We start from the raw sequence: 15,849 nt of genomic DNA on the forward strand, positions 1-15,849 counted from the left end.
TTGGTTTTAACTGCATAAATGTGGACATAAATAAAATGTTTAAATTGAAGTCGATTCAATTTATAGTGATAGCGGTTCGCCAAAAAACGCTGCAATGGTGTTAAAACTATGAAAATCGGCACGATTGGTCTTTAGTCCATATACATCAATTAGACTCGAAGCCGAAGAACCAAAAAATTTAACAAAAAGGAGAGGAGTTATGAAGTCATCTTTTTTATATGGAAAAAAATATATTTTTGTTCAGAATCCCGTCGTGTGTAAGTACTAAATGAAAGGGCATTCTACGCCGGTTCTAAAAATATATCACATCATTATATTTCAGTTACGAGTTTTAAATTAAAATTAAAATAATTTTCAAAACATACCAAGATACGATACCGTTGAATTATTTTTTGTAAAAAATAACCACAAATAATACCTAATATCCTCATATTTAATTCCAAGAAAGTATTTTTGAAAATAATTTCATTTAGTTTTTTTTTTAATTTTCAAAATATTGAAATATTATACACATCAGAAATATTTAAAAAAAAAACTAATTGATATTATTTTCAAAATTGCTTTCTTGGGATTAAATACGAAAACACTACGTATCATTTGTAGTACATTGTACAAAAAAATCAGTTAGGTATATCGTACCTGAAGGAGCTCAAACATGATATTTTGTGTGAAAAGCTAAACAAACTATACCAACTGATGAAAACGCGCAGTTAAAGGATTATATGGTATATCTGAAAAATATTTTTATTTTAATTTAAAATACGTGACTGAAATCTAATGATGTGATATATTTTTAGAACCGGCTCAAAATGCCCTTTCATATAATGTCACATACTATAGGTTTCTGAACAAAAAATTTTTTTCTATACAAAAAAAAAGATGACGTCGATAACTCCTCTCCCTTTTATTTTATGTTTTGGTGCTTCGGGTCAAATTTATTTATATAGACTAAAGATCAATCGTGTCGATTTTCATAGCTTTAAACACCACTTGCAGCATTTTACTGAACTTCGGGGTGAACTGCCAGGACTGACTTCTTGAATGTTTGTCGATGTTTGAACCGTTGTAACCGACATTGAAAGCTCCAGCTATAGATAGGTGATTTTTCTTTTTTAATTTCTTAAATCGGTAAAACTATAATTAGTTCTCCTACGTATTTTCGATGTAACTTTTTTATACAATTCAAAAAATGTTTTTTACGTAGTATTTAGCGTGCGCAATGCCCGTTCGTATGCATATCGGCTACTTATAAATAATTTATCATATATTGCAATTGATTGCGTGACTGTTTTGTATAATGTGAGTCAGCTATTATATTGTGATTCAATTTTTCGAATGACTAACATTTCTGGACGATTTTAATGCGCAAGATTAAAAATTTTCAACTTATTTATGTAATCTAGTGGTTTTTATAATAGTTTTTTATTTTAATAATAGCTATGGCCAACTGTTTGATCTTGTCGATTTTTTCATTATTAAAAAGAGTTAAAAATTTGTATGAAACCTGTTTTCGCTCCTAACTTTTATAATAATTAAAAAAACCAAATGTAGGGAAATGTAATGCGCGTGTAAGTCCCTACCGACGAAAGGACCATATACGCGCAGAAAAACACGCTAGTCTGAAACAAATAGATTGAGGAAAGTACGAGTTACGAGTGTAGTAGTTATACACGAAATGAATACAAAATACATTTCTTGTGTGGATTACCAACCTTCATCGATTTTAATTAAATTTGTATTATATCGTTGCTATAAAAGTAATAGGGTAGTTGACAATTTATTTTAATGGTATGAGTAGCGGTGTCAGCATAGTTGCATTTTTATCACCTGTCACTATGCCTGTCACTTTCGCACTTACATACTTGTTAGAACGTGACAGGCATGGTGACAGGCGATAAAAATGCTACCGTGCTAAGTCCGCAGGTTTGTTTTGAGGATCAAATATCTGTATATGTCACAGTAAGATGATTACTATACGGCCGTAAACCCGTTTAGTATGTCGTTATAAAGTAACTATGACCTAAGTCTAGATAAATATAAAATACATACGCTAATTTAACAAGTGCAGCTGTTAAATGTGATTTAATTTCCACATTATATTCTCCAATCAGTATCCGCTGCTCGAAGTTATTAAATAAGAATTAGTGTCTCTTGTTACCGAGGAGCCGTACGTATTACGGAGTAGGTACACTACACTAGGTAGCCGCGGCACGCTTCGGGGAACTCACTCGGTGAAAGTTCACCCCCCCCCCCCCCCCCCCCCCAGCGCATTCCAGCGTCAATATTGCGCCGCTGCTGGATGTAGGTATAACGTGTATGTAGGTATAATGTTCGCGACATGGATATAAGTACGTTATGGTTCTGATCTAACTATGATATGACCTTGACTCGACTCACGCACCTCACGGTGCATCTCACGCGCACGCGCACAGTGTAGGTACTACGCTTGCACCGATCAGCGTGAGCTATCGTCAAGGTCGTATAAAAACAGGATGAAAACCGTAACAAGGAGTTAAATCGGAATCAGCCACACGGTATTACATTTACGTAACTATTAAGGGTAAAACGATTAAACCGAACGATTAAATAAAGAATACAGCTTCCTTGTGAATGAAGTAAGTTCCGCGGGAAATGCTGCCAGCATCCTCGGCACTATGTGACCACCCGTAGCCCAGTTGTTTTTTATTTTTTATTTATTTCAATAAAACACTTAGAACTAGGGATACAATATTGATGAAAATAATAATATATTTTAGATATATTTTAATATTAGTTTTTAGTTAAATTTAGTTTTATTTTATAGATAACTTAGTTATTTTAGCTAGGCCTCATGAATCTGAAAGTTACGTGGATTGAAGTATTACCGGTTTTTTTTTCTCACTAAAATATAATGTTGGCATTTTGTATGGGTTTGGGTTGGCGTATATATAAAAACAAGGAATTTGTGTTCGCCTGTATGAAACTTGTGGGTATATCATGCCCCCGTTTTCCTAACAGTCAGCCACAGAGATTACAATTACGATACACACGTACAAACAAATATATCTATAAAGAAACCTCTGAACCAATGTAGGTACAATAAATATCAACAGAAATTGAAATTATAAACCATTCCTTTTTTAATGATTTAGTAGTAAGTTGATGAGTAGACAGAAACGGAGCGCATTTTCAATGTGCCTATACATTATGTAGTGGCAGAGGTGATGGAATCCGACCGGAGCCGTCCGCGTCCGCGAGCAGCCGACCGGCTTGCGGCCGTACAAATGTGAAATGCGCCCCGACTCCGCCCGTTCGGTGGCAATCGTACATATTATGTTTGTAATAATTAACAATCGTGTTACAACAAAAATCGCATTGCATACCTTTGTAAAAAACACAATCCCGTCAAAACAAAGAAACAGGTAAATACAGTAAATCTTAAACAAAAACTTTTATTCTCAAACATGCGCGGAAATATAGGTACCTAGTTTAGCTTAGGTTAATAGAATGCATATCATGTTTCAAACGCTTCAGACAGGCGCGCCGGTATTGTACATATTATACAACATTGCCGGCCCACCGGGCCCACTTCGGCAAAGACAAAGAGACCTTGAGCCACGCGGTGTACACTTTTCGTTTATTATTGATTTTGAAGTTGTGCTTCCGCGTATTTTTTGAGAAATATCGATCGGAATAGCGATTGCCAGCCTTGTGTTACGAGACGGCCTCGCTTCACTCACCTATTTATTTCAAAATCAGCTGGCAATTTCCTACTCTCCGACCTTCACCGTAATGAAGATGAGAAAATCACGGAAATCGAAAGTAACCAGAACAGTGGTGATAATAATGTATGTACTACTAGACGAACAGTATGTAAAGATAAATTAAATTAAAATTGTTTTACTGTGAAGTGTACCCATTCCCATCTTGCCCTCATTGCATCATCCAAAGGGAAACTCGTTAAGGTACCTAATATAAAATTAAATAGCTTCAGGCAGGTTCAAATCCTGTATCATTGATAGGTAGTAGGCAAGACGAGGCTACTGGGACAATTTGACAACATTCAGGGAAGCGTACCTGCTACGTGGTGTTAGTGTTAGTGGCGGGGCGAGGATAGCGGCCGCCGCGGATAACGTAACGCAGCGTACTACGTAGGCTAACAACACGCGAACGCGAAGCGATGCGATGCGGCGCGGGGTTAATCAATCCTTTAATACCTATAGAAGTGTCCTACGTGGCCCATCTCGTAGCGATCGCGAACGCCGTGGGCCCGCCGCGCCGCTTCGCTTCCCGTTCGCGAGTTGTTCGCTTACGTAAGACGCTGCGTTAGGGTAGCGAGAGGGACACCTACCTGAACGAGCCGCCGCCGAGGCGCGGCCGCGCGCCGTCGTGCCGCTTCGTCCGCGCCATGCTGCCCGCGACGTGTCGCCTGCTGTCGAAATCCATTACAAAGCCCATTCAAATAACTTGTCTTTTACTCATTACCGTCAGATATATATTTAAATCTTATTCAGTCGCTGCACATGTCATACAATATAAACCCTTCCGTACAAGTTTCGATGAAGTTACCTACATGTTACACTTGTTATAAAAAATCAAAGTTTCTAAGTCCGTTTTTCTAGGAATCCCTACCCTAGCTATCTGATGACGTCAGAAAGGTATATCAAATATTTGTTTATTTGGAACCATTGTCTAGGTACGTGGAATACTTCAAACAGTATGTAAAATTTAACTATAAGTACGAGTAGGATCGCATAAAAAAAATACACAATCGCAATTGCAAAAATAAATATTCAATTCGCACGATAAGTAAAATACAAAGCTTTACACATAATCTTATTATATAGTTCGTTAAAAATATGATACGCTAGTAAATGAACACAATGAGAATAATATAATAATAATTACCTGTAGAGCGAGTGGCAAGGCCATGATGGTGAGATGGTGTCGGTGGTGCGCTAGACCTCCGGCTCGTCGCTGTCCTCGTGGGCTTGCGCCAACAGCATGCGGATTATATGAATTATTTCTGTAACAAGCAAAGCGCAACCTATACACACCTGCTGGATAAATCCTTACACTACACATTTCAAAATAACGGTCGCATTTACACATAAATACGCATAGCAAATGCAGCGGCTGAGCAGACAGAGACACCATTATAATAACAATTCGCTTTGAGCAATTACTTAAATTTCAACATAATTTCGTATCACTTATTCACTAAACAGACTATTATTGTTCTAAAAACACAGTGCAGTAAAACTTACCGATGAGCTCGAATTGGTTTAAGAATACGCAATAATCAATTTTTGCTATCAGCAGGTCCATACCTGTTGACAGAGAAAAGATCGTTAAACAACTGATTCGTAGAATTATGGCTAGCGCCAACACGGCACAGTTTCAACAAGTGACCGCGCGTGTTATTACCGCGCCTGGAGGAGTGAGTGAGACTGATGCGGAACGGGGGTGAGTGTAAGAGACGGAGGGAGGAAGCGGTTTGCGAACCCGGCGCTGTCGCTACCCTCATTAAACTATAGTAATATTATTAAATAGCACTTGTCTGCCTACCCTCGCGCATTGCTACAGTAATAGGTGAACTAGACTTCGTTGACTATTAATAATGGTTAATTTTTGGAATGAAGTTCCTTATCAGACGGTAGGCGAAAATAAGTGTAAGATTTTTCCGTTTCGGCCCTCTTTTGTTTAACTTAAGTAGGTATATCCTATAGTGGCGCAGCGCAGTTGGCAACCAGCCGCTTAGAAACAGGTGGTAATCGCGACGATCCGGGTTCCGAACCCCTGACGTGTTGCGTGATGCAGCTATTACTTTTTAAAGGGTAAAAACGGGACCCTCTTACTAAGTCCGTATGTCTGTCTGTCACCAGGCTGTATCTCATGAACCGTGATAGCTAGACAGTTGAAATTTTCACAGATGATGTATTTCTGTGGCCGCTATAACAACAAATACTAAAAAGTACGGAACCCTCGGTGCGCGAGTCCGACTCGCACTTGGCCGGTTTTTTATTGTATTTTTTGAGCTAACTTTCGTCTTGTACAAAAATGTTTTCTTATGTGTAGTTGTTATCCATGCCTGTAGGTCACATTTCTGAACTGATTTGTGAAATTTTGTGAGCAGTTTCGATAATTATTATTTTGTCGATTGCGTTTTTTTGTATTTGTTAATCTATTGACGCATTTCTTTATGTAAGTAGCTACCTAAGTATGTATATATAATTTTATGTCAAATTGTAGATATTTTTATGATAACTGTATTTTTTCCTAATCTTGATTAAATGTATATTACATATGTGTAATACTTCCTTAAGACGTCTATAACGTGTATTTGCAAAAAGAAGGTAAGTACCTACCCATTTTTTCCTCTTTATCCACAATGGGTACTTTACCGTGCACTATATATATGTAATATTAAAAAACACCGTGGCCAGGGTACCTAACAGGGCAGGGTAGGGTATATTTATATACATATGATTGTTGTTTGTTTTCTAAATACATTTGAGAAGTTAGATTCACGTCACTTAAGACAAACACAATACAATAATGAAAGAAAAAACAACCATCACAATAAGAATAATTATGGATAACCTATAAGCCCGCTTTAAACCAAAACGTCATTATTTACAAACCAAGCAGTACTTATGTGTGTTTAAATGAAAATATAAACCTCCGTAAGATAAGTATGCCATTTAATGTAGTATAACTTATTAGCAATAAAGGTTTTGTATCCAAGTTCTGGCGAGTATTGGAAAAGCGTGCGGTTTTTTGTATGAAAATCGATCGCAGCGCGCACGCGCGCTCGGGGCGGGCGGCGGCGGCGGGCGGTGGCGGCCGGCCGCGGAACCGCGGAGCGCCGCGCCGCGCCGTTCATCCCGCCATTCCCGCCCGCAATTACATCATTGGAAATATTACTAGTAGAAAGATATTTTGTTGCTGAGAGAAGGTTTAGTAAAGAATAGTTTCTAATAATTTATTTAGAATAAATAAATATTTGAGAACAATCAAGAAGTTCAATATAAAAATCAAGCAAGAGGCTAATTCTAAACTGCTTTGCCGAGTAAATAACAAGTAAACAATCTTAATTTAGAACAAACGACGCGATAAAAAATGGAGTATGTACGAGTAAGTACCTAAAAAGTCTTTTATAGGAAGGGTCGATTTCAAAATCCAACGAAAAGTTATGATTCGGTCTTTATAAAATAACTAGTAGGTTATGCGAGTTGCAACTTTTTTATATGTTTTTAAGAACTAGGTATTATATTAATGTTCCTTCAATTACCATCTCCAATAACAACAGTTTTTTTTATATAAAATGTTTCATGTGTCTAAAATCATCACCGTCTACCGGATAAATCTGGACCTTTTTGTTTGCAGTGAAAATTATCGCATACCTATCGTACGATTGCGATTTTTCTTTAAGCTATATCTTTTCGATGTTGTTGTTTAACACATGAAAAAATATGCAATAATTCCTTTACCTACATTTAAAAAATAATTAAAATTGTGTCACCAATATTCGTCATCACCGTCATGGTAATGTCAATGTGAGCTTATCTCCGTGTATGAAAAACAAAATACCGCTAAATGTCCTATTTTTCACTTTAGTATTAAATGCAAAAAATAATTACATTAATTGATGTATATAATTACAGCAATTAATAATTATACCATTGGGTAGTCACCGGACCCAGTACCTAACATTGTGTAACTTATGACATGCATTAAAAGTAGGGATCTTGGAACTTATAAAATACTGTTTATATATAAATGTTTAGCTATTTAACAAAATATATATGGTTTTTAATCATTAAAGCTATTTTTAAAGTTAATTTATAAAACAAGAAAAATACAATCCTATGTAATGAATAAAAAAATGCTTAAAACCGGCCAAGTGCGAGTCGGACTCGCGCACGAAGGGTTCCGTACCATTACGGGAAAAAACAGCAAAAAAATCATGTTTGTTGTATGGGAGCCCCATTTAAATATTTATATTATTCTGTTTTTAGTATTTGTTGTTATAGCGGCAACGGAAATACATCATCTGTGAAAATTTCAACTGTCTAGCTATCACGGTTCATGAGATACAGCCTGGTGACAAACAGACAGACGGACAGCGGAGTCTTAGTAATAGGGTCCCGTTTTTACCCTTTGGGTACGGAACCCTAAAAAGTAATATATCATAAAAATTAAGCTCATTGGTAAGCCAAGAATTTTCTAATATAATATGCAGTTATGCAGTAGACAAAAGAAGATGCGGGTTTAAAATAATAATAAGAGTACAATATTGATAATATGATTTAACATTGAAAAAACCCAAAAATAATATTAATACATAAATTGCCTATTTCAGAATAAATATTATTTAAAATTAGACAATACAAATACTTGTTATATATTTATTCATACGAATAAAATATATTTCTTAATAATTTTCTGAAAATAATTCATGTAGTCTAGTCTTATGTTCAAAAACATGTTATTTGTAATGGTTATTAAAGTTCTAAATCGTTACAATTTAAAAAAAGTTTTTGTTGTTTAATACATATATAAATTAGTTCACAAATCGTCATTACCGTACATGCAGTATCATTACCGTCTAGAAAAGAGGCATTACCATACCATGTTTGTTATCACCATCTTGCATTTTTATTTTCCGAAAGCGATAACTTCAAATTGAAGCCACAAATGATTGTATAAATACCACAAATATCCTCAATATACAGCCCCCTATTACAAACATTTAAAAAAATTAAATTTTTGTACGGTGAAATTTTTAGCGATGAAATCCACCCGGAAATACCTGTCGTATTCTTAAAGTACGTAAAAAGTGATTGTTGTTTAAAGAAAGACGTCAACTCAAGTTAGCCATACACAAAGGGTGAATTGAAGCCACAAATGATTGTATAAATACCACAAATATCCTCAATATACAGCCCCCTATTACAAACATTTAAAAAAATTAAATTTTTGTACGGTGAAATTTTTAGCGATGAAATCCACCCGGAAATACCTGTCGTATTCTTAAAGTACGTAAAAAGTGATTGTTGTTTAAAGAAAGACGTCAACTCAAGTTAGCCATACACAAAGGGTGTATCATTAGCTCATTTTCTTTAGAAATTACGATATTTATTCTAATACCATTGTGTGTTCCAGTGTTTTTATTATGCAAGTATTAAATATTATGTCATATTATAACCTGTTTGCTTCGAAATCAACGAGAAGCATAATTGGGTTGACTCGATCGAAGAGTACAGCGAATAGGAGCAAATGGGGCGCGGATTAATAAGCAGAGGGGGGCTATTCGACTTGTCAGTGATAGGTAAAGAACAGAGATGTTGCTTGTATTTAACCTTTTCGCCGCGATTGACTTAATATAAAGTCAGTATAATTCGTGCCCCACACGCCACGACTTGATATGTTATACGGGTTGTCTACGCGCAATTTTACACACATGACATGACTTTTTGACATCACATTATTTTTTCATTGACGTGGCGGCGAAAAGGTTAAAATAAATTAATTCACCGACTAGACCAGGAGGCCGTAATATCCGTGTCAAGTTTTATTATTTTCACCATTAAAGCTGCATTGCGTTTATCGCTCAAAACAACTGCGCTTTAAGTTGTAAACACCAACGCATGCAACATATTGTTATACATAAATAATAGCGATACACCGCACTCGAGGGAGCATTTTGCGGGCACGTCAGTTAGTAACGTTTGCAAAAAATCAATAAATTTCCGAGTTGTCAAGAATAAGATGTTTGTAACCTGGTACTTAATCATCATCATAATGATGATGTTGGGTCCCTATGTTCATTTTTACATGCAGTAACTGTCACGTAAATGTATGTAGACATTTTTTTGAAGTTTAGCACATTAATTTTTTGGCATATAACTTTTGTGAAATAAAAGGAGTGAAATTCACTTCCTGCAAATCTATTCCCAGTCCACTATAACTTGGATCTTTTCAATTCGAGAGTGAATAGACATCTTTTATGTAAGCATGATCCACCCTAGACTGCATCGGCACTTACCATCAGGTGAGATTGCGGTCAAATGTTTGCCTTTATGTAATAAAAAAAATATGGTAAAAACATATTGGTAATTTTATTTTATTTTATTATACAACCAAAAGAGACTAAAATCATCATTTGAAGTTAGATATAAAACAAATTAAAATATTATAATATTATAACTGATGTGCCCGCAAAATGATCCCTCGAGTGTGGTGTCTGATAATAGCCGTATCATTGAAGATCATGAATGGTACGTCGCGTCGTAGCAACCTTCATACAGGCTAAGTGGCTAAAGCTCTCTACAACGATAACCTGCGCCCCTCCATATCTGACTGAAGTGCGAGTATGTATAGTCAAAGTATTTAATTACCGACCCATTTTGTATCTTGTCACAGTGACAATCAATATAAAAGTCGCTAGAGACCTCTTACTACTGTCACTATGACAAAGTACAAAAATGATAGGAACCAGGACCTACCACTGTTCAATATATGTCCAAATGGCGAATACTATTTTACTTAAATACCTAGGTTAAAATTTTGTATAGTATGAATTTTCTCAAATGATTTTTACGCCTAAGACCCTAATCTGTTTAACATAAGCCATTGTTTCTGTTGTGCGAGCTGCGGGCTACCACAAAAAATATTTTTTATTAAAAAAATCCTTAGAAGTGACACCTGGCCCTTATTTCACCACGTTGACAGGTGCGACGATTGTCGACATCACTGTTACTGACGTCACAGGCCTCCATAGACTGCGGTCACCGCTTACCGTCGGACGGGCGGTGTGCTTGTTTGCCACCAACATTTAATTTAAAATAAACTCCATTATATCGCTAATAAGTAAGTACTTATTTTGCGAAGCTAGTGACAATTGTCACAAGATACACGCCAAAGGTTACGAAATTCCGACACAGAACTCATTTCCTGTCAAGAATTACCGATTTTATTTAAATATTGTAACAATTGTCATCATCATCGTCATAAACTTACCTGTTTATTGCCGATATAATAAAGTTTTTTAAATAATATAATGATGGTGGCAAACAGGAATACAGCCCGCCCGATGGTAAGCGGTAACCGTAGCCCATGGAGGCCTGTGACATCAGCAACAGTGATGTCGACAATTGCCGCACCTGTCACCGTGGTGAAATAGGGGCCTGATATAGTATGAATCTTCTCAAATTATTTCTACTTCTCAGACCCTAATGTGTTAAACAAAAGCCATTGTTTCTATTGTGTTTGTATTGTGCTATTGTGTCTGAGTGCGTGCCACGGCGCGTGCCATTGTATCTGAACGCGTGCCACGGCGCGTGCCATTGTGTCTGAGCGCGTGCCACAGACACATCGTTTGAGAAAATTCTTACTATACCAGGGTCCATAAGAAGCAGGCAACAACTTAAAAATATGTTACAGGTTTAGATATTACGCCACTTTTTTGTTTTGTTTGAGATAGAGTTTAGAGTTTAGTATTTATGTAGTTTCAAACATTAATACACCTAAACAATTTCGTCGATCATCGTGAGGAATTTACATGATTACGAGACTAAAACACTATGCAAAAGTCCATTACGATACCCTGACCTCGGGTAAAGCTAACGGACCTCGACGGCGGCGGTGCATTCGCCGTGCGGGTTCAATGCCACTCGCTGTTTCGCCAATTTTTACAACCGCCGTCATTCAAACCATCTGCCGGCTTCATGCAGCGTTTACGCTGACCTTTTTATGAACGTCAAACGTCACCGGAACACAAGTGGAAGTGTGATGCGGTACTAATTTTACCTTAAGATCCCATCGACGTGCTCACTAGCGCCACTGCTAAATCATTGTGATTATTTAAAATTAACGATAGATATTCAAAAAAGGGGGCCGCTACGTACTGTATTTTGTATTTAGGTATAGTACCTTTTGAATACATTATAATAGTTTTTACCAGGCTCCTTTTTTAATTTCTATCGTTAATACCAACTATATAGCAGTGGCGCTAGTGAGCACGTTGATGGGCTCATAAACGTTCGTCCTCGAACTCGATAATATATGAGAAAATATACTTTTTACCTCAGCAGCTCGAACCTATGCTTTAATACTTAAGAGCCCGGTATCGATTTTAGAGCAAAAATGTAAAATTGATACTTATTTGTACAACAAGAGAGCAAAGTTTGATATTTCTTCGAGTGCTTATTTTGAGTCCCGTGCAAGCGAAAGATTTTATAATAGATTCACGAGCGTAGCGAGATTTAGAATCTTGGTCTCGTGTAGTACACATAACTTTTCACCTCAGCAGTGAGAACATATTAGACAACCTGAAAAAAAAAATCTTCTTCATCACTTATTCACTCATGTTTTCTTAAGATATTCTAATAATTAAGTTTAATTACCGCAATCAAAAACAAAACGAAATATATTTCAGTAAAATAATATGGAAATAACGAACATTAATTGACTTTTCAAACGCAACTTTTTTTGTAAGAAAAAAACTGTATTGAGGATACTACTATTTGTCAACTATAGTAGAGATCGTTAAAAGTATAATTACTTTTTTTGCGTGATAATCTGTGTATTTTTTAAGTTCATTAATTTAATAGTACAATAACATACGCAAAATATAGTGTTTTTTATCAAATTTTAAACTTTATTTTCATTAATTAATTATTAAGAATACATACTCGTACGTGTTTTGAAACGATTCGTTCAGACTTTTTCGGGGGCCTATTATAAACCGACCATACGACCGACCGTTGAATGTCGTTTGAACTTTTTTTGTCTCTTTCAATTTTGGTAATTACTTGGTAATTATATATTTCTCAATTTTTGGTAATTAATTAATAACTGTGGAATGAACTGTCGCCTGCGGTATTTCCGGACCGATATGACCTTCAAACCTTCAAGAAAAGAGCGTATTCCCATCTTAAAGGCCGGCAACGCACTTACAACCCCTCTGGTGTTGCGGGTGTCCATGGGCGGCGTTAATCGCTTCCCATCAGGTGACCCGTCTGCTCGCTTGCCTCCTATTTCATAAAAAAAAAACATTAAAAAAATAAAGAACAACAAAAAACACAAAACAAAACCAAACCAAAATAGAAAGATAAAGTAACTTTTGATTTTTATTAATGAATTACCAAAATACTTTTTTCTGACGGTACTGTTATGTAGGTTTCTGTAGCAAGCTTGACTTTGGCCTTATCGAGGCAATTGGGAGTGTTGCGTTCATTCACTGCATTTGATAACGTTAGCTTACATGAGATAAGGTTGTTTACAACGCGTCCCGCGATTATTCCAGCTCCAGCACACTCAATGACGAGAACGGGATGATTTAATGGCAACGACTGCACATTATATATATTATATTTAATAATGAATACTCATATTCAACCTTTTTTACGAGGGCCACAAAGAGAGTTTTGCCTTTTGGCCCCCGGGGCCCGGGACCGCCTGATGAATTAGCTTAAAGATGACGTTCGGATGTTAGGTTATGAATCTCTTCCAGGATTGCCTGTTAATGGATGGCCATTGGATTAAGGTGGCCCTAAAGCAAAGCCCGGCGAGCTGCATGCGGCCCGCGGGCCGCAAGTTGATCGCTAATCCTCTCTGTTCTTCTAACCCTCATACCAAAATGACAGTTATATTGATCAAACGGGTACATATTTCAGTATTTAGTTACGTCAGTATTATTTTTGTGAAACGTTTTGCATTGTATTGTCAAAAAGTTTCACGAAAATCCCTTCAAAATACTCCTACGATAACTTCCTGGTTAGAAAGGTTTACGGCACCACTAGTTATATGCAATATAACTCCTTTTGTGTAATGGTTATTCTAATACTTGGATACGAGATGGGTGCATTGGCTTGGCTTGGCTTGGCTTGGCTATAACCGACTTGCCATGAATGTTATGAAACTGCGTCGTATTGAATCAAACGCATGGAATGGAAAACGTCACGGCCGTAATCTATTGACGCACTCGTTGTTTTTTATTTGATAGCTTATAGTAACTGTGTCCGACCTACAATAATAATAACTAGTATTCCTCTACCGTTCAATACAATTTAATATTATTTCATAAAGTAAAATGTGATAGCTTCGTTTTATACATACCTACATATTTACTTTAATTACTGTACTAAGTAGGTGTATGCTAAATACTAAGAAGGGGGTAGGTTTTAGATAATGTTTACGTCTATTCGCGTCAAGAAGCTGTGACCATCGTACCAGAACTAACTTGTTTGTGACTATACATATACATATATTTTTTATATACCACGTAGGTATTTTATATATTTGTTACTTCTAATTTCTAGTTTTACACCGTTACTTCTAATTTACATCTTATTTTATTTATTTTCGCCCTCTTTTAATAACTTTATTGACTTTCCTCTACCTATATTTATTTGTCTACCGTTATTCATCAATTCTCATCAACTTTTTTTTATTTATTTTTTATTGAAAATTTAACAAAAATTATAACATTATAAGTACCTTAATCTAATGTTCGCCAAACTGTGAAACAGTTTGTTGGCGGTGCGCTCTAAAATAATCTTTAACTAAATAGGTACACTAAAATTAAGTAAACTACAGTAGTTTAGGTATAGCATTAGGAACATACTTTTACGTAGGTATCTTAAATCTATCATGCGAGACGGTATCAACTGTCCATGCGTAGATCCTATCTCGTTGAGATAAGGTCTACGTTCAGTAACAATTACTTATATAAAACTTTATTTACTTATTTAGCAACCGAAAATTGGTAAGAAAGTAAGTAACTAGGTTATGTTTCATATTTGTGTAGTAAAATCTGTTTAAATTTTGATTTCAAACTACCTATGTTTAATTTAGGTGTTTCGAGTAGGAGAGGGATATTTTAGGGATCAAGTATTCTTTTGTTCCGCGTAACTCAAAGGTTAACTGGAAGAAATCCCTTAAAGGTATAAGTTCACCTTTGTACTGCCTATCCTGTGTCATATTTATGTTTTGTACAATATAGAGTTTATACTTACATATATACATTAATGTCTCTTTATTAAGAGGATAGGAGACGATCGATTCTCCATACAAACGTAGTCTTCATATTCCTCCCTGGATATTGACATTATGGAAAATATTTTTACACAATTTGATGTATTTTAATCATAGCTGTTTGATTCTTTTAGATTTTTACATTATTATAAGACTTGGGGACTTTTAAAAATTTGTATGAAATCTGTTTTTCGCTAATAACTCTTATAATAATTAAAAAATGAAGAAAAAAATTCTAACGGTTGGGCATAGCTGTGATTAAAATACATAAAATTTTGTAAAAATAGTTTCAATAATGTTAATATCCAAAGGAAAATGGGAAATACGTTTGTATAGAAAATCTGTTTCGAGAATATAGGCTACCTTTCTAACTACCTACTGCTGTAATCTGCTCATTCGTAAGAATATAGGCTAACTTTTTTAATTAACTACCTACTGCTGCAATTTGCTCATTCGTAAGTACATCTTGTGGTATGTATTAAATATTTATGTATGGGTTAGGTACTTAATTACTTTTCACTTCGTAGCTGATATAGCGTTTCTACATTAATTTTAACCAGAAGGTTAACGTTAAGAACACACAGAATATCGGATTGTTATTTGCATTGACTCATTTGGCAGTCATCCAACATCGTGGAGAGTGACGCCAATACAGTTCTCACTGCCGGTAACCAGTAGAACTTGCCCGAAAACGATATTTTTAACCGTGGTATAATCCAGTATCGAACACTATAATATTATTAAAATGACGCTTTAGCCGATTAATAAATTTTCAGCGAATTTTTAAGGCCAGAGCACACCGGTTGCGTTTGCATACACGTGCGCGTG

The 15,849-nt window shown here is 35.8% G+C and overlaps 1 protein-coding gene across 3 annotated transcripts in view; it reads right to left on the reverse strand.

Annotated features, from left to right (window-relative positions):
• LOC134754452 (uncharacterized) overlaps positions 1-15,849 on the reverse strand; it is a 54,158-nt gene that overhangs the window by 20,370 nt on the left and 17,939 nt on the right. The window contains exons 3-5 of one of the 3 annotated variants that reach the window (XR_010128890.1): positions 5,247-5,309; positions 4,888-5,005; positions 4,331-4,411 (exon numbers count right to left, since the gene is read on the reverse strand). Coding sequence is in view for 1 of the 3 variants with exons in the window: in XM_063690783.1 (XP_063546853.1) it covers positions 4,331-4,411; positions 4,888-5,005 (199 nt within the window). In the remaining 2 variants the exon portion in view is untranslated. Of the gene's footprint in view, positions 1-4,330; positions 4,412-4,887; positions 5,006-5,246; positions 5,409-15,849 lie in introns of those variants that run through there. The other 2 variants (XR_010128889.1, XM_063690783.1) reach the window with 2 other exon arrangements.

Source organism: Cydia strobilella, chromosome Z (assembly GCF_947568885.1).
Source record: "Cydia strobilella chromosome Z, ilCydStro3.1, whole genome shotgun sequence".
NCBI lineage: Eukaryota > Metazoa > Arthropoda > Insecta > Lepidoptera > Tortricidae > Cydia > Cydia strobilella.